The sequence below is a fragment of the Heteronotia binoei genome, chromosome 1, assembly GCF_032191835.1.
Source record: "Heteronotia binoei isolate CCM8104 ecotype False Entrance Well chromosome 1, APGP_CSIRO_Hbin_v1, whole genome shotgun sequence".
Lineage (NCBI taxonomy): Eukaryota > Metazoa > Chordata > Lepidosauria > Squamata > Gekkonidae > Heteronotia > Heteronotia binoei.
Window position 1 is genome coordinate 248,518,593 of NC_083223.1, and position 27,517 is coordinate 248,546,109.

General features: G+C 47.7%; 1 protein-coding gene across 1 annotated transcript in view; it reads right to left on the reverse strand.

Moving 5' to 3' along the window:
- The window catches only part of IFT172 (intraflagellar transport 172), a 42,129-nt gene that overhangs the window by 7,416 nt on the left and 7,196 nt on the right, over positions 1 to 27,517 (reverse strand). The window contains exons 2-42 of the mRNA XM_060251360.1: positions 23,476 to 23,619; positions 22,787 to 22,899; positions 21,934 to 21,973; positions 21,411 to 21,476; positions 21,143 to 21,222; positions 20,762 to 20,849; positions 19,329 to 19,543; positions 19,108 to 19,231; positions 18,841 to 18,936; positions 17,010 to 17,171; positions 15,232 to 15,285; positions 14,854 to 14,957; positions 14,664 to 14,749; positions 14,465 to 14,577; positions 14,199 to 14,366; positions 12,830 to 12,966; positions 12,523 to 12,630; positions 11,994 to 12,078; positions 10,166 to 10,258; positions 9,994 to 10,071; positions 9,612 to 9,860; positions 9,066 to 9,144; positions 8,706 to 8,826; positions 8,009 to 8,153; positions 7,835 to 7,924; positions 7,317 to 7,414; positions 6,960 to 7,095; positions 6,766 to 6,882; positions 6,144 to 6,286; positions 5,734 to 5,827; positions 5,570 to 5,634; positions 5,194 to 5,374; positions 4,690 to 4,799; positions 4,282 to 4,411; positions 3,918 to 4,016; positions 3,671 to 3,780; positions 3,052 to 3,115; positions 2,450 to 2,536; positions 1,556 to 1,672; positions 1,342 to 1,452; positions 87 to 206 (exon numbers count right to left, since the gene is read on the reverse strand). Coding sequence (XP_060107343.1) covers positions 87 to 206; positions 1,342 to 1,452; positions 1,556 to 1,672; positions 2,450 to 2,536; positions 3,052 to 3,115; positions 3,671 to 3,780; positions 3,918 to 4,016; positions 4,282 to 4,411; positions 4,690 to 4,799; positions 5,194 to 5,374; positions 5,570 to 5,634; positions 5,734 to 5,827; positions 6,144 to 6,286; positions 6,766 to 6,882; positions 6,960 to 7,095; positions 7,317 to 7,414; positions 7,835 to 7,924; positions 8,009 to 8,153; positions 8,706 to 8,826; positions 9,066 to 9,144; positions 9,612 to 9,860; positions 9,994 to 10,071; positions 10,166 to 10,258; positions 11,994 to 12,078; positions 12,523 to 12,630; positions 12,830 to 12,966; positions 14,199 to 14,366; positions 14,465 to 14,577; positions 14,664 to 14,749; positions 14,854 to 14,957; positions 15,232 to 15,285; positions 17,010 to 17,171; positions 18,841 to 18,936; positions 19,108 to 19,231; positions 19,329 to 19,543; positions 20,762 to 20,849; positions 21,143 to 21,222; positions 21,411 to 21,476; positions 21,934 to 21,973; positions 22,787 to 22,899; positions 23,476 to 23,619 — 4,620 coding nt within the window. The remainder of the gene's footprint in view (positions 1 to 86; positions 207 to 1,341; positions 1,453 to 1,555; positions 1,673 to 2,449; positions 2,537 to 3,051; positions 3,116 to 3,670; positions 3,781 to 3,917; positions 4,017 to 4,281; positions 4,412 to 4,689; positions 4,800 to 5,193; positions 5,375 to 5,569; positions 5,635 to 5,733; positions 5,828 to 6,143; positions 6,287 to 6,765; positions 6,883 to 6,959; positions 7,096 to 7,316; positions 7,415 to 7,834; positions 7,925 to 8,008; positions 8,154 to 8,705; positions 8,827 to 9,065; positions 9,145 to 9,611; positions 9,861 to 9,993; positions 10,072 to 10,165; positions 10,259 to 11,993; positions 12,079 to 12,522; positions 12,631 to 12,829; positions 12,967 to 14,198; positions 14,367 to 14,464; positions 14,578 to 14,663; positions 14,750 to 14,853; positions 14,958 to 15,231; positions 15,286 to 17,009; positions 17,172 to 18,840; positions 18,937 to 19,107; positions 19,232 to 19,328; positions 19,544 to 20,761; positions 20,850 to 21,142; positions 21,223 to 21,410; positions 21,477 to 21,933; positions 21,974 to 22,786; positions 22,900 to 23,475; positions 23,620 to 27,517) is intronic.

Genomic DNA, 27,517 nt, shown 5'->3' on the forward strand with positions numbered 1-27,517 from the left:
AGATGCCCGCCCCTGCCATGAGGGACTGCCACATGATCCCAAGCGCAGCATCTCCCTGTGGCCTGTGCCCGCCTTCCTTCACTCACCAGCTGCTTGATACTCTGGGCTGCAGCCCGCGTGGCATAGTAGTGGGATACAAGCAACATGGCCTCAAACTCCTCGTGAGCAGGCGTGTTGGCTTCGCTTGACTTCACTAGGTTCTCGCACTGTAGTTGAAAGGGACGTGGGGAAGTTAGTGATTGTGAAGTGTAGCCTTCACCAGCCAGAAGCGTAGCTGCTACCAGGAACCAGCAGTGGTCGCAGTTGGAAGTCAGCCCTTGCTTCAGATTAAAGAGATGCACTTTTTTTTTTAAAGGAAGCAAATGCAAAAAGGCACGTGGTTATGATTTCTTAAGAAGTTCTAGCCACTTGCCTTGGGAAAGAGCCACAGTTTACTGGCAGAGCACCAGTTCCTTAGTCCAGTTTCTAGCAGTACCTCCCATTTAAAGCATCTTCGCTGGAAAAAGGACTTTCTCTGTCAAATGTTGCCAGTCAAGGTAGACAGTACAGAGCTTGCGGGATTGTTGCACTGACTCACTATAAAAGCACCTTCACCTATTTTGGATGCCATTTGTTATTTTGTATACAGACAGTATGTCATTAAACACCTGGGCTTCAGGTACTTGTGAAAGAACCAGGACCCCCATTGCCTCTGAGTTCAAAGGCAACCTTTGAGGAGGAACCAAGAGGTGAAGCTATTAAACCAGACGATCACACATCTGCTGGGCAGGAAGTGATGGTGAAAGACCCAGTCCTGGGGAATGTGAAGATCGTCTTACCATATCACACCATTTTTCTACTGCAAGGAAACCTTGTATCTTGATCATGGGATAGGTTAGATCCCAAATAACATGAGGGGGGGGGGAAGACTCCCTTGACAGTTGGCTGAAGCAAGGCTATTTCAAGAGAAGCAGTCCTGTCCTGGAGAGTTCCACAGGCACAAAAGTTCACATTGCAAGCCCCAGAAGTCTTGTTTTAATTACAGCAAGGACTTCTCTGGATTAGAACCAGATTTGCCTTTCCCGTATTATGAGTGTTAGCTGAAGCCAAGGGGAGAACTGAAAAAAACAAGGCTCTTCCACTGAACCCTGGACTCCTTGCAGAACTGCTCAAAGGCAAGCACCCAAAACACGTGGCTACAGCTGAGAAGCAAAGCAGCCAGACTTTGGTGCTCCAGAGGAGATTCAGGGAGGGCCTGTCCACAGATTTTATGCTGCCGGTGCTCCTCTGGCAGCAGAGCACCCAAAACTGACAAGAACCTTTCCCAGATACCGGGGCCTGCCGAGCTCCTGTGGCACTCACCAGGTTGAAAAGCACATCCCGCAGGTCAGCCCAATTGCTGTAGGCCTCTGGGTTGTTCATGCCAGCTACATTCACCATCTCCACAAAGAGCCGTTTGTAAATGTTGAAATTCTGCATAAGGGGAGAAGAGTCTGGATAGAGAGATCTGGGAAAGCAAAGGGGGTTCAACAGGCCAGCAGCTCCCATCCCCTCCAGCTTTCACAGCATCCATTACCTGGGAATTGGCAGGCGTACCATGCTGGACATAGAGGCTCAGGGCTTTGTCCCAGCTTCCCTCCCGGATGAGGTGGGTGGCATAAAGGGCCACGTACTTGTGCAACACCTTGTAATTCTGCAAGAACAAGCAGAGGGCTAGGAGGTTCCTTGCAATATTATCGGTCTAAGGCTCTAGGGAGGAAAGGGATGAGGGGATCTTTGGACAGGAGGCACAAATCGCCCTTCCGCTGGGAGAAAGGGCTGGTCATTCAAGGGCCAGCTGCACCTTACAGCAACCTCTTCATTTATGGGTTGTGCCCTTAGTACTTCCCATTTCTTGATCTTTTAGTGTGTGCGCATGGGGAACCTTGGTAAAATCAAATAACAACCAACCCCCTGTTCCAAAGTAGTCCCCCAACTGCCATGAGCAGCTGAGAGTTTAGGGTTCAGAGCTTCGGCAGGTAGGAAATTAGAATACTGAGCTTAGACTCCCCCAGTACAGAGGTCACTTATTTATGCTTTAGCTAGAACACAAAATGTGGATTCAGTTTGCGATCCCAGGTTGATTTTTGCTGACCTTTGCCTTATCCAGGCACTTTGCAGCTCTCACAATCACCAAATTCCACTGGCTTTATTCCATTTGGCAGAACCAATTGTTTTCAGGGAAGAAAGGGGATTGATTCAACATGCTCATTCAGCACACTTGATTGCCTTGGCTCCACAGAACTGAGAGACAGCCACCATTTCCAGGTGCCCTTATCTTTAGGAAAGCTGAGCCTGGCCTTGCTGCATCGGAGATCTGTGGGCAGCTTTTTCGATGCCTTGATAAAAAGCAAGCGGACTGGGCTCATGGTGATTTGGGGTGCAGAGGGAACACAGAATGGGTCTGAAGGGCAGGAAATCCCACACCTACCTGCTTGGCAGCTGTCTCTAGGCACTTTTCCCACTGTTCTCTCTCTACGTACATGTCAAGGGCAGCCATGACATCAACTCCCACCAGCTGAAAAAGAGGAAAGAAAGCTCTTGCACAGATAAGACAGCACTGCAAAAAGAAGGTAGTTTCCAGTACAAAGAGTCAACTTAAGCCTCCTAAACTCTAAACCAAAGCCTGTCCTCTTAGGCCTGCCCACAGAGGCTGCCACAGATCACTTTTTGCTCTGTCACACAGGCCTCGCTTTAGAAGCCCTCCACAAAACCCTGGAAGAGTCCAGCTGTTTGTTGATGGATCCATTGCCTCTCTTCCTTCTCTTGTAACACAGCTTGCTGGCTCGTGCTTATCTAGCATCCATGCACTGGTTTTATTAATGTTTTTGTAAGTGATCACAGATGGAGCGGTAGCAGCTTTCACATGCCATTTAAAAGGCATCTTTAAATGCTTGCTGATTGTATTTTTTTTTAAAGCAGGGCCTTTTGGGTAGCATGACACATGCTGATCTGAACTGATATCCCTCTGTAACAACAGCAAATGATGGGTCTGCACCCTTTACCCTCCTCCCTCTCAGAGTTCCATCTCACCGAGTCCACTTTGCCCTGGTCCTTGAGGTACTCCTTGTAGTGCTGGTCCACGTACTCTTCATACCTGCCACAGAGAAAGTGTATGTTTGTCACTTGTAGCTTGGCAGAGAATGTCACCCTTTGTGGCCCACAGTGGAACAGCCTTCCCAACATAATCCCAGCAGTAGTGGATAAGGGGTATATAGCCCACCTCAATGGAGTCCTTAACAGCTTGCAAGGCAAGAAGATATACACTCAGTTCTGCCTCTACATTCTTGTCTTTCTTAGACAGTTAGTAGAAAGAAGCTGCTGCTCAGTGGTAGAATGCATGTTTTGTCAAAAGTCCTCAGTTCAGTCCTTGGCATTTCCAGTTACGAGAACACAGCTGGGAAAGACTACATTCTTCTCAAGAAGCTACTTCCAGTCACCGAATCACAGAATTGGACAGGGCCCAGGCAGACCATATAGTCCAACCCCCTGCTCAATGCAGGATCAGCCTTGACCATCCCTGACAAGTGTTTGTCCAGTTGCTGCTTGAAGAGCTCACCACCTCCTTAGGCAGTCATAACAGAGAATACAGGGGCTCAGAGGTGCCACTGCTATGACAGTCTAAGGCAGCTTCACCAGCAAGGGAAGTTACCTGGGGTCGAGCTCCTTGGCCACCCGTTTGGCTTTGTTCCACTCTTCCCCCTCCATGAAGGCATCAATGGCTTCCTTGATCATGTCCAGATTGAGGTAGAGCTCGGCTGCCTGAGGATGGGCGAGGAATCAGCTAGACATTTTGCTCCTTTCATACGGGGAAAAGTGGGCATGCACCTGCAAGAGCAGGATCTGACGCCCAATGCTCCAGTCCTGGTTAGTGAGTTGTACCCCCCAAAGCAGCTTACCACATTAAACTTGCCGATGCTGACTAGCTGGGGTCCCACTGTCCGCATCACTTCAATGCTCCGGGGCTGGCCGAGGAATTTGATGGAAAGCTCTGCAGCCTACCAAAAGAGGAAGCAGAGAGGGAGAGGAGGCCAAGATGACCTAACCATTGCCTGGTTTCCCTGGGCAAGGACCTCAAAAGGTAGCAAGAGGCATGTACAGCCTACAAGGTACTGGCCGTTGGGGAACAGAAAGGAGACCTCAAACCCTGCAGGGGCAATTGACTCAAATGATCTTGCATGCCACCTGAGCAGATCCTGCCTCCTAACCGGTTGCCTTAGATTAACACCGAAACAGTTCTGCAGATCTGCAGTGGTCACTTACCTTCATCCAGCACTTCTCCATCCGGGCGTTGTTGCCTGGGTCACGCACCTTCAGGTAGCAGTCCACAGCTCGGGAGTACTCGCCCGCCTGCTCCCATTCCCGCGCTTGCTCCAGGATCCCCTCAATGCCCCTGCCAGTCAACAGGGGAGGGAGGTGCATTAGCATTTGGGGCCTCCCATGGAATGTAGGACCTTCCCCTTCCCTAACCACAGAGCTTTGTTGTGCTAGGAACCGGGTGGGGGGGAGCTCAATTGAGGCAATCCCAGTGTTGGTACAAGGAGCAGAAAAGCTTTTGGTTCACAAAGGCAATGATCTGTGGATCCCAGAGGCCAGGGACTGGGGCCACAGACCTTCTTCTGCATGCTGGGATACCCACATCCAGGTCTTACTTCGTAAAGAGTTGCTCACCTGTGGCCCTTCTTTGCTGCCTCTCTTTCATATGCCTCCTGCAGAGCCTCCAAATCCCCTGGAAGATACTCCTTGCAGACCCGTAGGGCGTCAGCCCACATGCCTGCTTCCTGGGGGTGTGAAGCAAGCACAGGATCGTGACCATGAGTGCCTTTGTAAGGAGAGAAGTTGCTCAGGACCCAGACGTCCCCTTTGCTCAGCACTCTGGAGAAGAACCTCAAAACCACCCATATAGGGGATTATTCTTCAGTGCCATAAAATTCGTGGGGTACTTTCGCAACCACTGGTGCCACCATTTTTTCATGTCAGTTCTTCATGACTCACTCAGGATCATGGCAATGCCTGCACCGGTGGCAATCAGCAAAAGCAGAACAGCACCACTGGCACAAAATGATCTCTTTTCTTTCACAGCTCCCACCATCAAGAGGAAGTGTGATTCCGCCCCCATGTAACTGGCACTCACCCCTACCCCCAACAAAGCCGAGAGGTGCAGGGTTCTCCCACCTTGTAGTGCTTCACTGCCAGGTCAAGGCGCTGAGCTCGCAGCAGCAAGGCCTCCGCTTTCGGGTACTCCTTTTGCTTGAAGGCAGCGTCAGCCTGGCCAACCAGCACAATCACCACGCTGTCTGGGTCATGGGCCTCAGCCACCCGCTGGGCAGCAGCCCAGTTCTGTGCATGAGCATGCCTGGGGGAGCACGGCGGAACAGGGTAGAGCAGAGACAGTCATGAAAAGAGAGGATCAAACAGCCTAGGAGAGCCCAAGAGGTTCGAAGGCCCTCTCCCAGCTGACATAGCCAGATAAGACCAGAAATGGGACCAATGAAGGAAAGAGAAACCAGGGCAGAAGCCAGGGAGACAGTTGTGGAAAGGGCACACTTACATCAGAACTGCTTCTTTGGGTTTCCCGGCCTTCACGAACTCCACTTCTGCCTCTTCAAACTTTCCCTATTTACCAGGAGAAAGACAGACAGAGGGGGCATATCCCAGAGCAGTTACTGCAGGTATTCCACCCACTCGATTCCAGTCCCTTGCTACCATTCCTACCTCGTCTTCCAAGAAGGAGCCATACTTGAAATGAATCTCAGGCAGCTTCTGTTTGAGTGAGAGCCGAGCCAGCTCAAAGGCAAAGTCAAACATGCTGCAGAGAAAAAAAAGGAGCTGGCAGGAGGGGAGGAGCATAATCTGACTCCAGCGGATGGCAATGGGTGCTCCACATACGCTCAGCTGAATAAAGGCCACAAAGGAGGGTGTGGCCACAGAGGCTACCATGCTGACAGGTGCTGGTAGGACCCAGCAGAAACCTGGTGCATTGTGAGAGGCCACAGACAATCCCTACCCCTGAAGACATCCTGGGCCTACAGCTGAAGCAAGGCACTCTTGGGCCTATGGGCGAAAGGCATCCCAATGGGAAAGCCCACGCTCAGCTGCGAAAAGCCTTCCAACCCCTCACTCACTTGTTGTCAGCCGAGTGGTCAATGGCCATTTCCAGGAGTCCAAACTTGTTCAGGAGCTTCACAGCAGCCTCTCCGCCCAGATTCTTTGCCCATAAAAAGGCCACGTGCTTGTGGGAGTTTGCCCCGCCATGAGCTTTGGCCACCTGCCTCAAATCAAAGAGGGGACTGAGTGTGGGGCAATTCTTCTGCGGCAGCTTCCCCCCCTGCCCCCGCCATAGGAAAGAATGTCCTCCCCAGTCAGTCAGCAGGAGAGTCCTTCAGCAAGGAGGACAGTCAGTGCTGCAACCTCTGAAGTTGGGCTTTTGTTTGTGCCTTCTGCCTCCAGGGATGAACTCTGGGTGCGGCCAGGGGTGCGCCTCCAAGGGCAAGAATCACAGGGCCCTGGGCCTGGCCCCCTGCAGCCTTGGCCCACTGGATACAGGACCAGCTCAGGACATACTTATTTTTGTTTTCTTTATGTAAAACCTCTATGTTTCATTTATTGTATTTTGGATTGAATTTTTATATTGCTGTTGTAAGCTACTTTGGGCTTCTGCAGGGAGAAAAGCGGTGAATAAGTATGCCAAATAAGTAAACAGTCTCTACTGTTGTTACTGCAGTGTGTGCTGGGAGCTGCCCTTACCCTGTAGGCCTCGTCCCACATGTTATTCATTCGGTACATGTTCACGGCAGCCTTCCATTCCTTGGCTTCCAGGTAATGATATTCTGCCTCCTGCAAGTGGCCATCAGCTTCCAGCTCCTGAAACCATAATCCCGCTCATTACCAGGCTGGCTCTCCTTGCCGCTGCCCCTTGAAGCCCTCTCCCAAATTCTCACCTTGCCCAGGTGGAGGTGCGTATCGCTCAGCAGGTCCTTGTGGTATTTGGCCAGCAGGCGGATCATCTCGTCATACATCTTGCACTTCTTGTACATGGTGATGGCCAAGTCCGGTTCGTCGACCGTGATGTACAACCTAGGGTACGTGTGGAGTTGAGAGGACGACCCCAGGGTGAGTGGAAGAGTGTAACCCCTAGGCCTTGTGTGGCTCTGGCTGCTTTCTCCTCCCAACAACTACCAGAGAACTCAGGCCAACTCAAAGCTGGCAGTGGCTCTTCTGCCAGGGCAGCTTCAGGCCTCCCCCACAATCCAAGTGGACTGAAATCCCAGTTCAGACAGTTGGGCAATGCCACTTACCTCTCGGCCTCCTTGTACTTCCCTTGCCGTTCCATCTCCTGGGCCTGCGTGATGTACAGCACGGACACGTCCTCGGGCCTCATGCACCTGGACGCCAGCTGCAGGGAGACACAGGTCCCAGGCCAAGATGATCTCCCCATACCTCCCCAAAAGTAGAGTCTAGTTTACCCCCACACACACACTTCTTTCAACGGGGCAAGTAATTCAGGACAGACCAACTGGTTTGGGGTTTTTTAGGAAAGCAAAGAGTTCACTCTCTAGAATTGACAGCATTGGAACCTCTCCTCTGTCCAGCCCAGCAAGGTTCCACAGTAAGCCTCCATTTGAGAGTCACCTGCACTGGGTCCTGTGGTTGCATTTACCAGTGACCGTATTGTTAATTTTAATGGTAAACTGCTTTCATTGTTCAGTGGGGATCAAAAACTGAAAGGACATCAATCTAATGGCGACCCGTGTCTCCCCAACTCAGTGCCGTGCATGTGTGCAAGAGGAATGGGGCCTCCAGACAGGAATCTCACCTTATGCGCCTGTTCCCAGCGCCCGGCCTGTGTGTACATGTCAATGGCATCCTTTATGCAGTCTCCCTTGATGTACACTTCCTCAGCTATCTGGAGAAAGACAAATGCCAAATGACCCATCAATGTTGTACCACCTGCTTGCTGCTTGGGAGTTTGGGGGGGGGAGGGGCTTACCTCATACTCCTGCAGGGCTGCATAGTGCTGGGCTATCTTGGGATAGTACTTGGCTCCTGTTTTCCTGTCCTGCGTGTCCAGGATGTAAATGGCCTTCTTCCATTGCCGTGCCCCGATGGCTGCCTCAATGGCTTTGATGGCACACCTGGAGTAGGAGGACACACTTCTTAGGGCAAGACTCTTGGCTGCTGCAGCCAGATCCTGAAGCTCTCCAGGAGAACAGAGAAGGAACAGGGAAGGGTACCAAACCCATGTACAACAACGAACCCATCACAGTACCCAGCACAGACAACTGAAATGAGGAAGGGTGCCTTCCTAATGCTTTTATGTTTGTAAAGTCAAACCCCATACATGGTGATTCTCAGGGATCGTTTTGTAGAAAAAAAGGTGCAGGAGCTCAGTAGCATATCTCATCTATGCCCTGAGATTTGTGTGCAGCGGAGAGAGGACTCCCCACTGCATGCAGACCCTGGCTGGAGGTTCAGGGGCTGTGCTCTTGTGAGCTCCTGCTGAATTCAAGCCCTGGTGATTCTGAGGCAAGAGACATTCTGAGGTAGTTTGCTATTCCCTGCCTTTGTGCAGCAGTCCTGAATTTCGTTGGTGGTCTCCCATCCAAGTACTAACCAGGGCAGACCCTGCTCAGCTTCCCAGAACTGATGAGACTTGGCTAGTGTCATCAGGGTTCTCCTGCCTTTACCTGGCCTCAATATAGTGGTTGATGGCTGCATCTAGTTGCTTCTGCTGCACCAGGTGGTCCCCCCAGCCCTCCTCCAGTTTCACGACTTCTGCTGGGAAGACCGCACGAGCCAGCTCCACTGCTGCATGGAGGGAAGACACGAGAAAGGCCTAAGCGTGGAAGGAAGAGGAAGAACACCGGCTCTCTTGCTCTTCCTTGGCTTCAGTGTTCCAGACCAGGTCCAGGACAATGGTCTTAAGGAATGGGGTGGCAGGCAGGGTTGGAGAAAGAGACCCCAGGTTAGCCCAAAATAGGATTTAGGAGGCTAAAATTAAGCCAAGCCGCAAATTTTGGAAGCAGCTCCCCTGCCCAGTCCGATACCTTTCAGGAAAGAGCTGCCCTTCCGGTAACACTCCAGCGCCCTCTGGGGGTTCCGAGTCTTCTCGAAGAGCTCCCCAGCCTGAGACACAGATAGAAGAAGGGCCCTCACTGAAATCCTTCCCAAGAGAAGCGAACCAAAATGCAACTCTAGCCCTTTTTCAAAGGCAATTGAAGGACTTTTCAAAACAAATCTAGAATGAACCTAAAGTGACCTGATTCACGGGGGGGGGAGGGGGGTGGTCACGTCCCTTTGGTACCCAGAATCCAGATGACTCCTGTTGCACCCCAAGCCACTTGCCTGGGAAACCATAATTCTAACCCCAGCTGCAGTGATGCATAAGCAAGTGCCACTCAGGCCTTTACACCCCAATCCCAGAGCTCTTATTGGAAAGTGAGAAGAATGAGAAAGTAAGGCTGCATATGGAGAGAAGGGGATGCCCAGCAGCTGACTGAGTCTGCCAAGTTTCCTGCAATTCCTTTTAGTGCATTATTCCCCATGCCCTTCCTTGGCACCAGTTCTACCCCACCCCCTATCAGAAGCCTCACCTGCTCAAAGAGCTCCCCTCGGATAAGAGCCGTGGCAATGCGATTGACAAGGTCAGTGTTGCCCAGCAGCTCCTCTCGGCCCATGGCCAGCCGTGCTGCTTTGGCCGGCAGCCCCGCCTTCAAGTAGAGGCTAACAGCTGCTTGCAGGTCCCCTTGGCTCTCCTGCACCTCTGCAGCCCGCTCCTCCTGCTGCGTCTGCAACAGCCACTCATAATACCCTCGGCGCAGTTTCTCCAGGGCGGGATGGCTCTGGGAAAAGGAGACACTAAGTGGATGCACCTAGAATGGCTTGCCATCCTTTCAAGCTCTGCTTTTTGCCAGCTGGTACAAAGAGCCACAATCTCCACCAGTGCAAATCCTTCTACACCCAGCCTCATCTTACTTTGGCCTCTGCCACTGCAATGCATTCGTCCCACATGTGCAGCTCTTGGTACATTTCCATGGCTTCCTCCACAGCATTCTAGATGAAGGTAAAAAGTATTAGGTGCAGGGAAAGACTCAGGAGGTGCACATGGGATGGGCTGGCTGCAAGAGAGCCTGGCTCTTAGTCTCACCTGCTCAAGTAAGATCATCTCCGCCAGCTTGTAGTTCTTTTCCAGCATGGCCAGGCGGACCCGCACCTGGTAATAGTCTGTGCCATCCCCTCCCTAAAAGGAAATGGGGCAGTCTATAGTCAGGCAGGGAGCAGACAGGGGCTCCCTGCTCCTGGAGGCAGGAAGCAGAAGAATGGATGCCTCCCACCCTGTCTGGTCAGTTAGGACAGCAGGACTCTTAACTGCTATAATGTAATCGCCACCCTGAGTGAGTCCAGCATCTGTTCAGACAGGCCGTCTGAGAAGGAATCTAGGTGTGATATGAATACACCCACAAAGCTACCTTACACTCAGGGCTTTTTTTTGTAGCAGGAACCCTTTGCGTATTAGGCCACACACCCCTGATGTAGCAGATCCTCCAAGAGCTTAAAGTAGGCGCTGTAAGAAGAACCCTGTAAACTCCAGGAGGATTGGCTACAGCAGGGGTGTGTGGCCTAATATGCAAAGAAGATCCTGCTACAAAAAAAGCCACTGACCCATCAACATCAGTACTGTCTACTTTGACAGCAAAGGCTCTCTAGGGCAGACATGTCAAATATAAGGCCTGGGAGGCCTGTCCTGGGCTCTTATCTGGCCTGCAAGCAGCTGGGGGGGAACCAGCCCAAATGTGGACCAGAAGGCCCTATGTTAGGGTATCAGACCTCCTGCTGAGGTCCCACCTTTCCCCAAATGCATGGCAAGTGGTAAAATATCTCCAATACCTGGCAGTACATTTTAAGGCACACATGGCCCAGCCTGAGAAAGTGACATTAATATCAGATCTGGTCCTCATAACAAATGAGTTTGACACCTCTGCTCTAGGGTCTCAGGCTGAGGTTATCTACATTACCTACAACCTGGTTCTTTTAACCGGAGGTGGTAGGGATCAAACCTGGTACCTTCTGCATGCAAAGCAGATGGTCTGCCACTGAGACACACAGACAGGTGAGGCTCCCTCAAGACAGTGTGCGATTGCAATAAAAAAAGGCCAACGCCATGCTGGGAATTATTAGGAAGGGAATTGATAACAAATCAGCCAGTATCATAATGCCCCTGTATAAATCGATGGTGCGGTTTCATTTGGAATACTGTGTGCAATTCTGGTCACCGCACCTCAAAAAGGATATTATAGCATTGGAAAAAGTCCGGAAAAGGGCAACTAGAATGATTAAAGGTTTGGAACACTTTCCCTATGAAGAAAGGTTAAAACGCTTGAGGCTCTTTAGCATGGAGAAACGTCGACTGTGAGGTGACATGATAGAGGTTTACAAGGTTATGCATGGAATGGAGAAAGTAGAGAAAGAAGTACTTTTCTCCCTTTCTCACAATACAAGAACTCATGGACATTCAATGAAATTGCTGAGCAGTCAGGTTAGAACGGATAAAAGGAAGTACTTCTTCACCCAAAAGATGATTAACATGTGGAATTCACTGCCACAGGAGGCGGTGGCAGCTACAAGCATAGCCAGTTTGAAGAGGGGATTGGATAAAAATATGGAGCAGAGGTCCATCAGTGGCTATTAGCCACAGCATTTTATTGGAACTGTCTGGGGCAGTGATGCTCTGTATTCTTGGTACTTGGCGGGGGGCAAAGTGGAAGGGCTTCTAGCCCCACTTGTGAACTTCCTGATGGCACTTGGGGGTTTTTTTTGGCCACTGTGTGACACAGAGTGTTGGACTGGATGGGCCATTGGCCTGATCCAACATGGCTTCTCTTAAGTTCATATGTTCCCTCCTTGGTATCTTTAAAGAAGAGGAGAAAGGTACACATGCAAAGGAACAGACAGACACAGGTCTTCGCTCCACTCACATATTCTTTGGCCACCTGGTCAGCAATCTCATTGGTCTCATGGAGGAATCGGGCCTTGGATACATTCCCAAGAGCAGCAAAACACCTGTGGAGAGAGTAAGAAAGGCTGGAACTCCACTGCAATAATCAGGCCAGCTTGCTGTTAAACAAAGATAGTTAGAGGTCCAAAATACAAGTGACTTTAAAGATGTGCACACAGTTCTTGTAACAGAGTAGTTCAACCCTTAAAAAGCAGCTGTGGATAGCCCCAGGTTAAATTCCATTGCTTGTGGCTGCTTTTAAAGGCTCATGGTTCCCTAACATAACATCCGAAGTTCGATCTTAATCGTCTGTGTTGAGCAGGAGGTTAGACTAGATGGCCTGTATGGCCCTTTCCAACTCTATGATTCTATGAAGACTATTATTGTGGCAGTTCAAGACAGGAGGAATCCCGCAGTCAGCATGAATTGGCATAAGCACTGCCATTTGGGAACAAAGGGTCACTAGATGGTTTTTTGGACTAGTCAGATCACCCCCTATCAGACCACACCTTTCAGCAATGTGCAGTTGCTTGGCTTCCAGGGCCAGCCGGCTCAGCGTCTTCCACATGGCCTCTGTCTCCGTGGACATCTCCAGGGTCTCTAGGAAGGCAACAGCCCTGGAAACAAAACAGAAGAAAGTGAGGACCACTGCTTCTCACAAGGCAGGGTGCAGGAGGGGGAGAGTTTGCTGTAAAAGCCTAGCATGAAAGGTGAGGTCTCTGTGAGAACGGACGAAGCTCTGCAAAGGGAGGTGCTGGTTCCTTCTCCTGCCCCCTACTGAGGAGTGCCTGCCTGTCCTGCTTCTTCCTTCCTTACCTGTGGTAATCGCCATCATCAATTGCTGTGCCAAACTCTATTAGTCCTTCATCCAGGGTGTAGGACACTGTGTTCACCCCTTCGGTCACAATCACCTCCGTCTTCCCATTGCTTCTTTCCAGGTCCACGATGTCACCCTGCCAGGAGTCAAAACCCTACATTTAGCTTTGCCTTCTGCCCACTTGGCAAGCATGGGAGGGCCTGACGCCACTCAGCCCTCTGTGAACCTGACCTTGCTTTCCCCTCCACCAGCTGAGGGATGCCCAGCTGCTTTGCCATCCCCCCCATCCTCAGACAGAGAGAGAGGATGCTGGCTTGACACCAAGTCAGAGCCCAGGTACCTGACGCTGGTAGCCTAGCAGCAGCCACTACAATCTCCAGTAAAGGAACAAAATAGGAGTCAAGTTCACCTTTAAGACCAACTTGGTTTTATTCAGAACGTAAGCTTTTGTGTGCTCTCTAAGCACACTTCATCAGACGAGGAATCCGATACAGCGAGCAAAGCCACACGTAGCTGGTAGTCAGTGGCTCAGAATGCAAACTGGTACAAATTTAAGATCCAATGACAGTATAGTAAAATTATCTGGTAGGGAGTGGTTTAGAATGCAAACTGGTACAAATTTAAGATTCAATGACAGAATAGTAAAATTAACAAATTGAGCAAACTTTTGATCACAGTAGCATGAGCATGCAAAAGCAATAAAACAGTAATATGTCAAAATGTTAAGCCTGGGTCAAAAGGAAGGTATTTATATCTCAGAAGATTTCCCATCCAACTAATTTACCTTTTAACATGTAACATGCATATAGTTTGCCATTAGGAGAAAAATACATTAAAATCACTGGGAGAAGGGTTCAGTATATGCAATGGGATAAACAATATCCCTGTTTGAGTATGTCAATACAGCTAAAAGAGAAAAACATTGGATAATGATGTTCTTGTCCACCTAATTTACTTTTTAACATGTAAACGTCATTCTAGTTTGCCATAGGAAAAAAAGAATACAATAAAATATAGTGAAAATGGGTTAAGCAATGAGATAAACAACCAATATCCCTATTTTGAGTATGTCAATACAAAAAATCATTCTGATACACTATTCTAAAAGAGAAATACATTGGAATACTGTGTATAACAGTGTATAACAGTAACAGTGCATTCTGAGCCACTGACTACCAGCTATGTGTGGCTTTGCTCACTGTACCGGATTCCTCATCTGATGAAGCGTGCTTAGAGAGCACAAAAAAGCTTATGTTCTGAATTAAACTGAATTGGTCTTAAAGGTGCAACTTGACTCCTATTTTGTTCTACTACTTCAGACCAACATAGCTGACTACTTGGATCTATCCAGTAAAGGAAGGTTGTTACCTTCATAGGGAACATGGTCACCCGCTCGGGGGTGTCAATGTTATACCACACACAGAGGCTGTTTCGGTTCTGAGCCACCACCACGTCGCTCCCCGGGACCCACTGCACATAGGAGCAGTAGCTCAGGATGGTGGTCTTGGTGGCTCCCTCGATGTCATAGAGCTGCAGCTGGAGGCAGGAAGGAAAAGAGTCAGGGGAATGCTCGAGAAGGGGAGGCATGCCCTTCCTGCCTTTTTCCCACCCCTGCCTCTCCCTCTGGGCCTTACCCTCATCTTCTTGTCCCGAAAGAGCAACTTGTGACCTGTCTCATTGAGCTCCAGCCAGTCAATCTTGCTGTCGTGGCTGATGGTGCCGATGTTATAGCCACCCACAAGGTCCACTGGGGAAGGCAGATTAAAGCCACATGACTCAGGAGCTATGTCAAAGAGGTGGGGGGCCAGGAATGAAAGAAGAGCCCTCACTCACCCGCTGCTATCGTCTTGATGTCCACCAGATAGGCCAGCCGCTTGTTCTCTTCCATTCCCCGCTGCCTCCTTTCATTGATGCGGACACTGGGACACAGAAGAGACAGGGATTACGACAGGGTGAGAGCCCGGTTACTTTCCTCCCTACAGAGGTTTCAGGAAGGGGAAAAAAAGAGGGCTTCGCTGCTCACCTGATGAGATGGGGGTTCATAAACTCGGTGCGCACAGAGCCCAGGATCTCATTGCTGCCATACTCCACCAGAGTCAGCTCCCCTGCATTGAAGATCATGCAGACCTAGAGCAAGGGGAGAGATGGAGAGGGATGTCATTGCTTGGATTGCAGGAGCCACAGGGGGAGAGAGGCAGAGTGTTGGCTTTCCAAGTGCAAGGCTTGCTCTATTTGCCTGGGGGCCTTGTGCTGGCCCTCATTCCCTAACATTGTGTCTTCCCCTGCAGAAAGAGTGTCTACAAGGAAAAGCCACTTCTATTCCCAGAGGCAAAGCTGGGCGAAGTGAAGAGAATGGCTGTTCCATGCAGTCCCGGGGCTGCCCCTGCCCAGGACAACTTACATCTTCATTTTCGAAGAAAAACTTCTCGTTTCCTCCAGAACCTTGCCAGGCCACCTGCAACAACAATGACAGCAAACATGGGGAGGCCACATGAGCTCCACGTCAGCTGAGCCAGGCTTGCTGCACCCCTGTGTGCTGACAGAATACCCTGTGGCACAGCACTGCAGCCTTCTCACGCTGCATGCTTTGGTGCTTCCCATCTGCACGTGACCAAAAGCTGAGGACCACACTCCTCTCAAGCACGTGGCTGGTCATCTGGTGGGTAGCCAGCTCGGAACGAGCTGTGCTTGGTTTGCGGAAGAGCCCTGGTTTAAATCTCTGGGCCTTCCAATGAAAAGGGAAGCACAGCAGGACCAAAACTCGGCCTGCCATTAGTCACATCACATTATTTCCTTTCTTGCTGATCACACATGCTTTCCTGAGCTCATGCAAGATTCAACAATTGGTAAACTCTGGTGGTGTAAAGTTGACATTTGATCTTTGACAGCTGATTGAAAAGAGTTGCAGAAAAATTAGATTTGTTGCTGTTTAAATAGAAATTGGCAGCTAAGTTCAGCCTTCTCATCTTGCTTTACAGAAGATAATGAGGACATAACAGGTGTATTCTTGGATGCACAGTTAAGAACCAATCAGTTACCAGAAATAATTACATGATTAAGACAATAGTGGTTTAGAGTAAGATAAGACTGATATTTTTCGATAAAAGCATTACTATGCTAAGCAAATCAGATTTCTCTGGAAAGAAATCTCAGATGATTATGTGAGATCTCTCCATCTGTGTGTGATTGGGGCTTACATGAAAATCCCTAGAAGCAGTTTTAATACAATAATCTGAAACCTGGTTTGCTTTAAAATATTACTTACTATAATATGATGAAGAAATGTCATAAACTGGTAAGTTTAGCATTTGTTTTTACAGTAGCTATAGGATTAAATTTCACATGTTTATATTTTCTAACATCTTGCCTAGTGAAGAGAACTATTCCTTTTTTCACTAAAAAATGTTCTGAAGATTTTCAGACTGGCTTGCTGGTTTTAATTTAAAGAAAAGAACTCACAATTATCTCATTTGCATTATCAGATTTAAAGGTTTATAGAAATATCTGCTCCTAAGTGTTTAAAACAGGCAAAGCCCTTTTAAAACAGTTTAGTCCAGATTCTTCAATTGGATACTGATAATATATTGTATATGAAAACAACTGTTTATGATATAATTATATAAAATGTGTTTTTGAACAGTGGTAATATTAGTACACATGAACGGTTCTTTTGGTCTACATCAGTAACAGTCCCACAGGGAAGTAGCAAAGACTTATCTATGCAATGCTGAGAGGGAGAGAGAGATGCACCGCCTTTGGAAAGCCAAGGGGCAGTACAAACAAGCAACAGAAGAGGGAGGCTGAACAAAGGGGCAGAAGAAGAGCAGGACCAGAGCAAATGACCCACCAATAGAGCCTCTGAGGTTTTGGACCTGAAGGCTCTGAAGTGCAGCTAAAGAAATCTTGCATCTGATGCAACAGTTCAGTGTGGGAGGCCTAGGAGCAGAGAGGCAGGAACCCCCAGGGAGAGTGTTAATGGAAAAGCACCATCAGAAGGGCATATCAAACCTATGGCTTGGCCTGGCTACTCTGGTCTAATCACACTGTACTCACTGATCCATACCTCAGCACACACAAGTATTGCCAGGCAATCTTCTCTGTGCCATATGAACCAGCTGTACCCCGCGCTGCTTTTGAACACTGAGTCCGCAAGCTGAGATCCCCTGGGTCCCACAGTACCTCGCTAAGTTTGGTGGAACTAAGGTCCCCCAGAAGCAGGGTGTCTGAAGTGTGGGCCACAAGGTAGCGGTCCTTCCCCAAGATTTTCACCTCGTCGATTTCATAGCCGTAGTGGGATTTCAACACCACTCGCATCCCTGTGGACAGATTCTTCACAATGACCTGGGAGGGAAGTGGAGAAAAGTACATCACTGCTGCTCTCTATCTGGCTATATGTGGAAGGATGCTTTCCCCATCCCAACAGATGGTGACCTGTAGGAGAAGTCTGTCCAGCAGAAGCCTTTTATAGCTCTGCCTGGTCTTCAGGACCTGAGCCAAACTCTGATTACAAAAAGGATGGCCTCAGTTTGGGCTAGGTTACTTTAAGGGTCACTGGCTTCAATACAAGTCTGTCCCCTGTTTAAGCTCTACAGCAAAGCCCAGCTCCAGTCCTTGACCTGGATAGCCCAGGCAAGCCTAGTCTCATCAGATTTCAAAAGCTAAGAAGGACCAAGTACTTGGATGGGAGACTTCCCTGGAATACCAGCAGTTGGGAGGCAAGGCAACAGAGCTCCTTCTCTGAATGTTCAAGCTCCACTAGGGGTCACCAGACGTCAACTATGACTTCCAGGCACACATGCACACTTCACTCATGCATACACACAAAATAGTCACAAAAAATAAAATTTAAAGAAGAAGAATTGCAGATTTATATCCCCCCTTCTCTCTGAATCAGAGACTCAGAGTGGCTTACAATCTCCTTTATCTCCTTCCCCCACAACAGACACCCTATGAGGTAGGTGGGGCTGAGAGGGCTCTCACAGCAGCTGCCCTTTCAAGGACAACCTCCGCCAGAGCTATGGCTGACCCAAGGCCATGCTAGCAGATGCAAGTGGAGGAGTGGGGAATCAAACCTGGTTCTCTCAGATAAGAGTCCGCACACTTAACCACTACACCAAACTGGCTCTCCAAAAAAAAAAGAGGCCCAGTTCCAAGGGGTCAAGGGGTGGCTGCTAACAGAAGACCTTTCTCTGCCATGGCGCCTTCCCCTGTAAAACTCATGCCAATTCTACTGACACCTGGACACCAGGTTAAAACTTCCCTTTTTGTTCAGCCAATTCTTGTTGCTTGTTAAAATTTCTTTTCCATCCTATAATTCCGTTTCTGCATCTGTTACTATTTTTTTCTATAAAACAGTTCTCACAGGCATTTTATCAAACTGCTAATTTCTTAGGTTCACTGTGTGCCACTCTTCTTTTCTAATGTTTTTGTAATTGGTTTTATTACCTGAATGGAGCTCACAGGGACTCAGGTAAGGGAAATGGAAACCCCCTGGGCCCTCCTACCTCAGCTGTGCTTGCTTCCCCTACCCTTGCCCCCACTCTTGGCACCTCTCCTCTTTTCACTTCTGCTTCCTTCCTTTTCTTCTCTATGCACGTGCTCAGACAGTGCAGATTCTGGTTTAGGGCTGATTTGTCTGCAGAACTTGGGTTTACCTGGCTCACACAAAGCTCAAGCTGATGCCTGGGTGCCCCCCTCCCCCAAGAGCCTGAATGTAGATGTCAATAGTCACTTGTTGCTGTTAGATATATGCTTGTATTCAGTAAAGTGCTCTGCAGTGTCTTTTGTAATGTGTCAGTCTGTTGTAATATTTTCTCTCTTCAGCAAGGACATTGTGCTTTGACGAAGCTTCAGGAAGGTGACTTGCAGGAAAAGTCTGCCCAGCAGCAGTCTTTTATAGCCCTGCCCTAGTCTCCTCTTCCAAACCCAGGTCCAAGACAAACTCTCCCCCCTACCCCCGCACCACCTCATTCACAGCCAAGCCGTTCTCACACCCCCAAATGACACCTACCTGGCTGGGACCCACATACGTCATTTCAAATTTGTTCTTGTAAATGGTTCTGCGAAGACAACAGTCAAACTGCTCAACCCCGCCACAGAGGGTGCCCTGTGGGAACAAGGAAGCACACAAAGGCATCAGGCAAGACCTCTTAACCCTAGAGCAGCTCCTGCCTAGCCTTCAAACCTGCCAGCTGGCTCCTTGGCCTCATGGGAGGGCACCACCCAAAGTGGGCACAATCAAGACCACAAAATGCTGCCACACAAACTTTATACACACCGCACAGAGCCGTGAGCCATCCCGTTTCCACGCCAAGGCTGTGATCGTGTACAAGTGAGGGATCTCCTTGGGTTTGGCTTCCTCCCAGGCACTCCGACGGGGACTCCAGTTCAGCACCCTGAGCCTGCAGGAATAGGTGGGGGGGCACTGCATAACCAAGGTGTGGGGGAAATGGGGAGTTAGGTTACTTTACAGAGTAGCACCTGCCCCCAGCACCACACCTGTCAAAGCTGCCGATTACTACTGATTGTCCCCCAGGGCTGGCAGCAGCTACCATGAACTCTTTCTCTGAAGAGTCCCGGCTGTAGTCAAAGGTTTGGATCACATGCCCCTCCTTCCCATAGGCCACAATCTTCTTGTCACAGCCAGCAGCCACAATGCTGTTGGATGCCCATGCCAGGGCATAAGGGGGACAGGGGTGCAATACCAATTTGCCCTGTGGAAAAAGTAGAGACAAGGATGAGCATGGACTGAGAAGCAGGGACCAAGTTGTAAAGCAGCCAGCTAAGGTTGCGCCCACCGTCTCGCCAAACAAGCTTTTGCTCCATAAGCAAGCCTCAGGCTGCTGCATCATTCTGTTACTGGCAAAAGCAGCATTACCCTCCAACAACTGCACAAAACAGCCAGGAAACAGAGCTGCCAAAGAGGAGATCAAAGGGCTCTTCTCTATTGGGAGCTACTCTGCGATCTCAAACTACAAGCAAAAGGGACGTGTGCCGGGAAGAGCGCCACAGGACACTGTAAATGCACTGTTGCGGACACAAATCAGTGTTGACCCTCCCAGCTGTTTGTGTTGATGAGCATTTTCAAACAGGGTTATTCTCTGGCCAAATAATGCTCTCTGGCACAGGATGTGCAAGAAAGATGGCTTTGAGTCTCAGCCTGAGTGTCTGGGACAGGGCTGCCCCCTTAAAAGCACAGACACATCAGGAAGTATAAGCAACATTTTCCCAGAGAGGCACCCATGGGCTGACTGCAATTTGGGCCTCATGAAGGGATTTGTGGCTAAATGGCTGTGGGTGATGCTACTAACCCAAAACGCTTGGAAGGAGAATGATTCATGCTCTTATTCACTTCACTACCCAGTCCCCTTGGTTGAAAGCCCTCTGGGCTCATAACTAAAGCAGTAACCGCCCCCCATCTCTAATAAACAGTTCTACAACCCTACTGAGAATTATGCCTTCTTCCCCTCCACATACCCTGACTGTAGTGGGAAAAATTGCTTTGTTCTGTAACACTGAAACCATGAGCTTGAGATCAGCAGCAAGCCATCTAGGGGGGCTGCTATAAAAGAAAAAGATTTACAGCTTTTTTGCTGATAGATTCAGGTGGGTAGCCATGCTGGTTTGAAACAGCAGAACAAAGTTTGAGCCCAGTGGCACCTTTAAGACCAGCAAAGTTTTATTCAAAGTATAAGTTTTTGTATCTGAGGAAGGGTGCTTGCACACAAAATACCCTGAATAAAACTTCGTTGGTCTTAAAACTCCACTTAGCACAGGAAATTCTGACTCCTCGGAATAGAAGCAAACCTCATGTCAAGGTTTCCCTTTGGAAAGACCCAGGAGGTCACAAACCCCTCCCCCCACCACCGCCACTTTGTAGGTCTATCTGGACTGGAGAATGGGGCTGCTTAGAGGGAAGAACCCGACCGCACCTGAGACTCCCCAGAACCTTCATCATCAAAGAAGTAGCGCACAATCGTTCCATCTGCATGGCCTGACAGGATTCCCTTCCCTGAGGTGCTGCAAAAGTATACAAGATGTTATCAGCTGCAGAGAAGCCTAGAAGGTCTCATCATCACAGCCTTTCAGCTAAGATGGTTTGTTGGAGGATGGGGGGGACGGTAAATGAGTGAATTGTTATAGCACAGTACCCTAGGAGTCTAAAATGGATGAGGTACATCACAAAGACGTGTTAAGACTGGTATCACACTGCTATGAAGCTGGCAGGTGAAAAAATAGAGCTTGCCATTCTGGGGGTGACCACAGAGACGGTAGTGAAGTGGGATTTTCTTCTCCCATTGTTGCACACTTACTTGGAGGCTAATGATACCACATAGGAATCGGTCCCATAAATAGTGGATGACTTGCTAGACTTGGTGTTTGCTAGACGAACCTTTGGGAGAGAAATATCTGGTCAAGTCATCAGCCTGTGGCAGCAGGAAGGAAAGCACTTATGGTCAAAGTGAGCCAAGGGAGTCTTGGGGCACCAGCCAGCTAAGACCAGATCTCTGGGTGTAATCATTTGAGTGTGCTCATCCCAGCACCCAATGCTGCATCAGGAATGGACAGCAGCTTCCCTACCTTGCCCTCAACGAGCCCAAAGACTATAGTGTTCTCTTCTGGCCACAGCAAACAAGTCACAGCACTCTGTGGGAGAACAGAATAAGAATAAGCAGACAGGAGCATTAGAAAAGCATGGCTTGAATTGACTGATGGAGAGGAACCTTAAATATACAGTCTGGTCTCTGATGGGTCTTAAATAATGATTGTTTCCCCAAGAATGGGAGTCTTATTGCAGCCCTTGTTCCCACATTGCCTCAGAAGGACATGAGAGCTGGGCTGAGTTATTCTGCCCAACGCATGCTCTGTGGCTTTGCTTGGCCAAGCGTTGAACCTCCCCCTCTTCCCTGGTGAATTTTTCAAATCATGCTCTTGGGAAGATTTTAAAAACCCACACAACTATCTGCCTACTGCCAGATTGCCACCTCTCATTTGTAGAGAAGTGCAAAGGAGAGAGGTAGCAGGAAAGCAGGTTCTAAAGGGGACCCAGACATCACAGCAACAGTCATCGGTTCTCACAGGGAGAAGGCAGGCTGGGCCTTACCGTTTGAATGAACTTGTTGCAGATCACCTTCTTGTCACCCCTGCACAACAGGGAAGAAAAAAAAGATGACTGTTGCCAGAAAGGTTCTATGGGGATACAGGGGTACCTTGGATTACCACTGCAGGCAACAATACTGATCAAGATCCGCTTGCCCTTCCCCTCTGCCCAGGGCCAAGGGTCAGCTAAGGAACAGCTGCTGCACCCCAAGAGAAAACTGTCTATGGGGCCTGACTGAACCCCCCATGCTGCAAACTAGGTGAGATATGGGAGATCCGTGACTGGGATGCCCTCTGTGCATCTTCAACTCGTCCACAACTCCACAAAGTTGCCTTGAATACTGGGGAAGTGGCATGGGGTAAGGGGTAGATACTCAACCATTAACCCCCATGTTGTCCCCTTCATTTAATTCCCTGCCCTCTTCCCCCAAGTTGCTATTAGCTTCATAGCAGAAAGCATGGGAGGAAGAAGCAAAAAACACACACTTATATTTTAGGGAGTGATTTCATATTGAGAAACAGCATGAAAGAAAAGGTTAAATGTTCCCTCCCTCAGCTCCACTTCCACAGTAGTCAGAAAGGCCATACAGGGCTGTTAATTAATTAAATTTGAAAAGGAGAGAGGGAAAGATCCTGATCACTGATCTGCTACATCCCAAGGCAAGATGAACCACCTGATCTCTCAGAAGACTGAAATTGCTACAAAGAGAATGGAATGACGCCTACACGTCTTTCAGCTGTAGTTGGATCTGGAGTGGAGACACAGGAGCAAGCCAGTCCACAGGGGTCTGCAGCAGGAAATTGGTCTGGTGCTTGCTCCCTGAATGGTCTCACTTTCCCCACATAAAGGCCCTTACCATTCCTCCCCGATCTTGTAGACAAAGATGATGTTGTCTGTTTGCCCAATAGCAATCTTGGTGGAATCTGGGGAGAATGCCATGCCTTTCACCACATAGCTTTTCCTGCCATACTAGAAAGAGAAGAGGAAACAAAGATAAAGGTAGGAACACCGGCTCCGCTTTTAGGTACCAACAAAACCCAGAAAAGCTAGGCATGACAGAGACAAATCCCTTCCTCCAAACTAATCTGTGCAGTTGAATTGCACTTTGGAGATACCTCCAAGGTTCAGGATAAGGGCATGGACAAGGAACACCACTCTCCTTGGGAGGCAGAGGCAGTGATAAGACAGATTCTAGCCCAGAAGCAAGCAGAAATTACCAAGGCCAGCCAAGGTAAGTAGATCCTTGGCCAGAAGTCTACCCTCGGAAAGAGGAGCCTGTTCTCAGGTACTACAGTGGAAGACTCTCCTTCACTCAAATACCAGACCTAATAACTCTAGTACGATTAAACCCTTTCAGTATTATTTAGCAGCATATACATTCTGAATGCACTATACAGCCACAAGTGCAAATTTTCATTGTTGAGAGAGTCCCAGTCAACTCTCACGCAGACCAGTTCCAAAGCACGTTACACTCACGGCTATTTTCTTTGTGAGACCAATGAGGAAGGAAACACCCCTTTCAGTTAGTAATAACCCAGTGTTTACCTTAGGATCCGCAGGCTTTGTGGAAAACTTGTCCCTCCGCTCGCCATGTTCATCATATAGGAGAACCACCTTGTCTACAGTGCAGACAGCAAATTTGGCATTGTTTGGGGCCCAGGACATGCATGTTACCTTGGCTGCCCCCTCCTGCAACAAAGTAGGATAATGGTCACACGGGCTGGGGGCTAAGGCCCACTGTGCATGGCCCATCACAAACCCCAGGTTCTTCAAACTTAAGTTGGGCAGCAGCATAGCCTGCAGTTGGTCTGATATGATGATTTAATTAACTGGCTGAGATTATGGACTGTTACATTCATTTTGAGATGCGTAGTCAGTTGCTTAATAGTTTGTGCAGAGAAACTTGTAGACTCATCATTGCTCGTTACAGAAAAGATATTAGAGAGGCAGCTGCAATACTATGCACGCAATGATTTGGAAATTAATCCCATTTAAATTGGTAAGATTTACGTCTCGTAAATTAGGCTTAGATTTTAAGGCTATGGTCCTATTCAAACTTTGATGGGTAAGGACAATTCCACAAAGCACTACTGCTTTGGTTCTGGCCCCAAACTGCATCAGTTTATCCCCTGGTTTCCACATGCTCTCTTAAACCATTAGATTTCATCTGACATAGATCTCGAAAATCTTGGGTTATAATATTAGGAGAGCACCAGATGTCTTTCTGGTGGGATTACAAATAGAAAGCTTTCCGAAGCAAGACAGAACATTGTTGTGGTATTTGCTTTCAGCTGCGAGAACACTGTATGCGCAAATGTGGAAGCAAGACAGAATACCTGAAAAATGGGACTGGGTCTTAAAGGTTCTTAACTGGAGTGAAATGGACAAACTTACTAGAATCTTAAAAGACAATAATTTGGAGAAGTTTAAAGAAGACTGAAGTAAATCCCAAAGTTACGTGGAAATACAATGGAGGGTGAAGAGACATTTAGTAGTTTATGACAACATTAATTGAACTTTAAATGATAAAGAAGAATCGTGATTATTGAGTTAGTAGGATATAGTTACATGGTAATTATACATATATGAGTTAAGATAAGATTAAGACAGCTGGAATTCCGGAGTTGATTATATAACTATGAGTTTTGTGTTTAATAAGTACTAAGTGAATTATAGAGAAAAGGTTATTGAAAGATAACTCTTTGTGTAAAAATTTTATAATGGTGAAAAGATATTTAGTAGTGTATGACAACATTAATTGAACTTTTAATGATAAAGAGGAATTGTGATAAAAGCATTAGTAGAACATAGTTATTTGGTAAATATATATATATGAGAGTTAAGATAAGACTAAGATAGGGGGAACTCTGGAACTGAATTAATAATTATGAGCTTTGTGTTTAATAAGTACTAAGTGATTATTAGAGAAAAGGTTAGTGAATGATATTTTTTTTCTTTCTAAAGATTTTATAATTGTGAATTTACCTATAATATGCTTTTAATTTGTTTTAAGTACCGACAGAGGTCATGAAAAAGAGTGTGGGGGGGGAGGAAAATATGTAATGTATTGGAGAAGTATATTTGAATTTGAATAGATGAATTTATTTCAATATATTGCAAAATAAAAAGTTTGGTCACAAAAAAAAAAGATTTCATCTGACATTTCTCCTTGTTTATTGTTTTGCTCTTTTGGGATCCTTTTCTCCCTGGTCTTTTTTGGACAACCAGTTTTCAGTCATGTTTGTTCCTGTGTGTAATTTTCCTGAGCTTTTGTTTGTTTGTTCCACTCACTTCCAATCTATTTTTTGCTGACTGGACTGTTGTGACTATGAGACAAGCTTGCTCTGTTTCCCCACCCAAGACATTTGGGTTTCATTTTTCTACTAGTTTTTGATTTTTTTAAAAGAAAAAATGCCTTACAGCAATATATCACTATGAGATGGCACAGAAATGATCATTGCTCTTTCAAGTCCATCTCCAGGTTCCTTGACCTCCTTCCTACTCCAGTACTCAAGGAAGGATTTTTTTCTTGCATAGGCAAAGTGTTCTTTAATTAAACACATACCTGAAAACAGTGTATCAGTATAAAATGCGCCTCTGTACCTCTTCATAATCCTCCTCTCATCTTTTTTTTTAATTATGGTTTTGAGTGGATTTACCACTTTAGTATTCGTGTGTGTATGCACACGTGTGTGCTTGTCTGCCTGGAGGTCATGGTGACTTCTGGCGGCTCCTAGTGGGACTAGGACATTTTCAGAGGGGTGGCTTGATATTTTCTGCCTCTGCATCCCAGGCCTAATATTCTTTTGGAGGTCTCCCTTCCAAGTACTTGCCAGGAATGGCCCTGCCTAGCTTCTGAGCTTTGATAAGATCAGGTTTGCCTGGGCTATCCAGCTCAGGGCAAGGATTTATCACTTTTGGTTGAGGTGGGGTTTCAGAGCCAAAACGAATCAGAAAATTGCCATCATGCCAATCATTCAGTCAATCATTGGCAAATGGGCACTGTCAGAGCCAATCAAATCACTTTGCATGGCAGGCAGTAAGTTTGTAAATACAAAGCACACCTTTAGCACAATGCTGAGGTTTGGCATTAAAAAAAAAAGTCCTAACCAATGTCTTGGCCAGCAAGTTCAAAATTGGAATGGCAGAAAGATGACTGCCCGATCAGCAGATTATGGGGGGGCGGGGGCGGGGGGGAGACAGCAGGACACAGGCAGTACATCAATAAAAAACGTACTTAACAGCAGTACATCAATGAAAGGGAAAAAGAAGTGGTGGTGGTGCTGTAATGCTGATGATGATGGCACCCTCAGCTGGGAAAACCCAGTAGTATTATGGATGTGTGTAAAATATTAACCAGCATGACAACTGAAAAAATGTGGAGGGAGGGAAGATATGTGGAAAATCCGCACTCAGCGCAATTCTGATGCTGGAGGATCAATGGCAGAGAAAATTGCTGAAAAGCCCTAAGTTTCATGGAAGCCAAAAGAAAGTTAGGTGGGGACATAACCACAGAACAAATTTCACTTCAGCTAACTATGGGGAATTTTCATTTCTGCCAGCTCAGACAAAATGCTACAAGCCAAAAGATATATAGGAATGTCAAAATTTCCAGACGAAAAGCAAACATGAACCTCTTAACCAGGGCCTTCTACTTGCCCATTGATTGAACAGCTGCAGAGCCATGTGATGCTCGAGCAATAAATCCCAGAGAAGCTTTTCTCTCTCCCAGACAACCTTTGCCATTGTCTCAGAAGACAACTTGAGCAAATCCTGGCATGAGCAAAGGATGAGGTACAGATGTGTTGTCTGTGATGCTTTATTATGGTTATCAGGAAAAGACTTAATCGGTAGATGACAATTAAAAAGAATGGTTTGCATAATTAATTGGGATAATATGCTGAGAGCATCTCCTGCTGGATGGATTTGCACATCCAGCAATCTGTAGAAGCACTGTAGTTTTGAGGCTTCACTTAGTTGCCGCATCTCCTGCTTTGCTTCTACAAGCCAGCACAAGGATGAGGTGTCACACTTCACACTTCCACAATTTTGAGCAATTGCACTCAAGGGATGGTGGCGCTTACGTGCTGCCCCTTCCGTTGCTACTCTTAAGATAGCACATGTGAATAGGAATGGTGTGTTTAGAGAAATCAGGTTTTGAGCAGTCACATTGTGTTTAACAAACAACAAAAAAGAGTATGCATGGTCCATTCAAGCCTCAGACTGAAGATACAAAGAAAAGGTGAAAATATGCATTATGCAGTCCTCACATCCTATGTTCAGGACCTATGATGGTTAATTAGGATAGGATGGTAATTCCTCAATTCTCAGAGTCTGGTCTTTTCCCCATTGTGCCTCACTTCATGGGCAAAGTGGTGTCCCTAGGTAAAGGGTTACTATTCATGGTTTGTGCCCATCCAAAGAGAAGACCAAGACGTAAGAGAAGAGAGCTTCTTTCCCCTTGGCCATAGAATTTATAATCTCTCTTTCAAGAGTCCATCTCCACCTGGTCTTGTTCTCACCTTCCTGTGACATTCTGGCAAAATATGAGATGGTAAACCTATTGCTCTGCTTCAGCCAGAGCCAT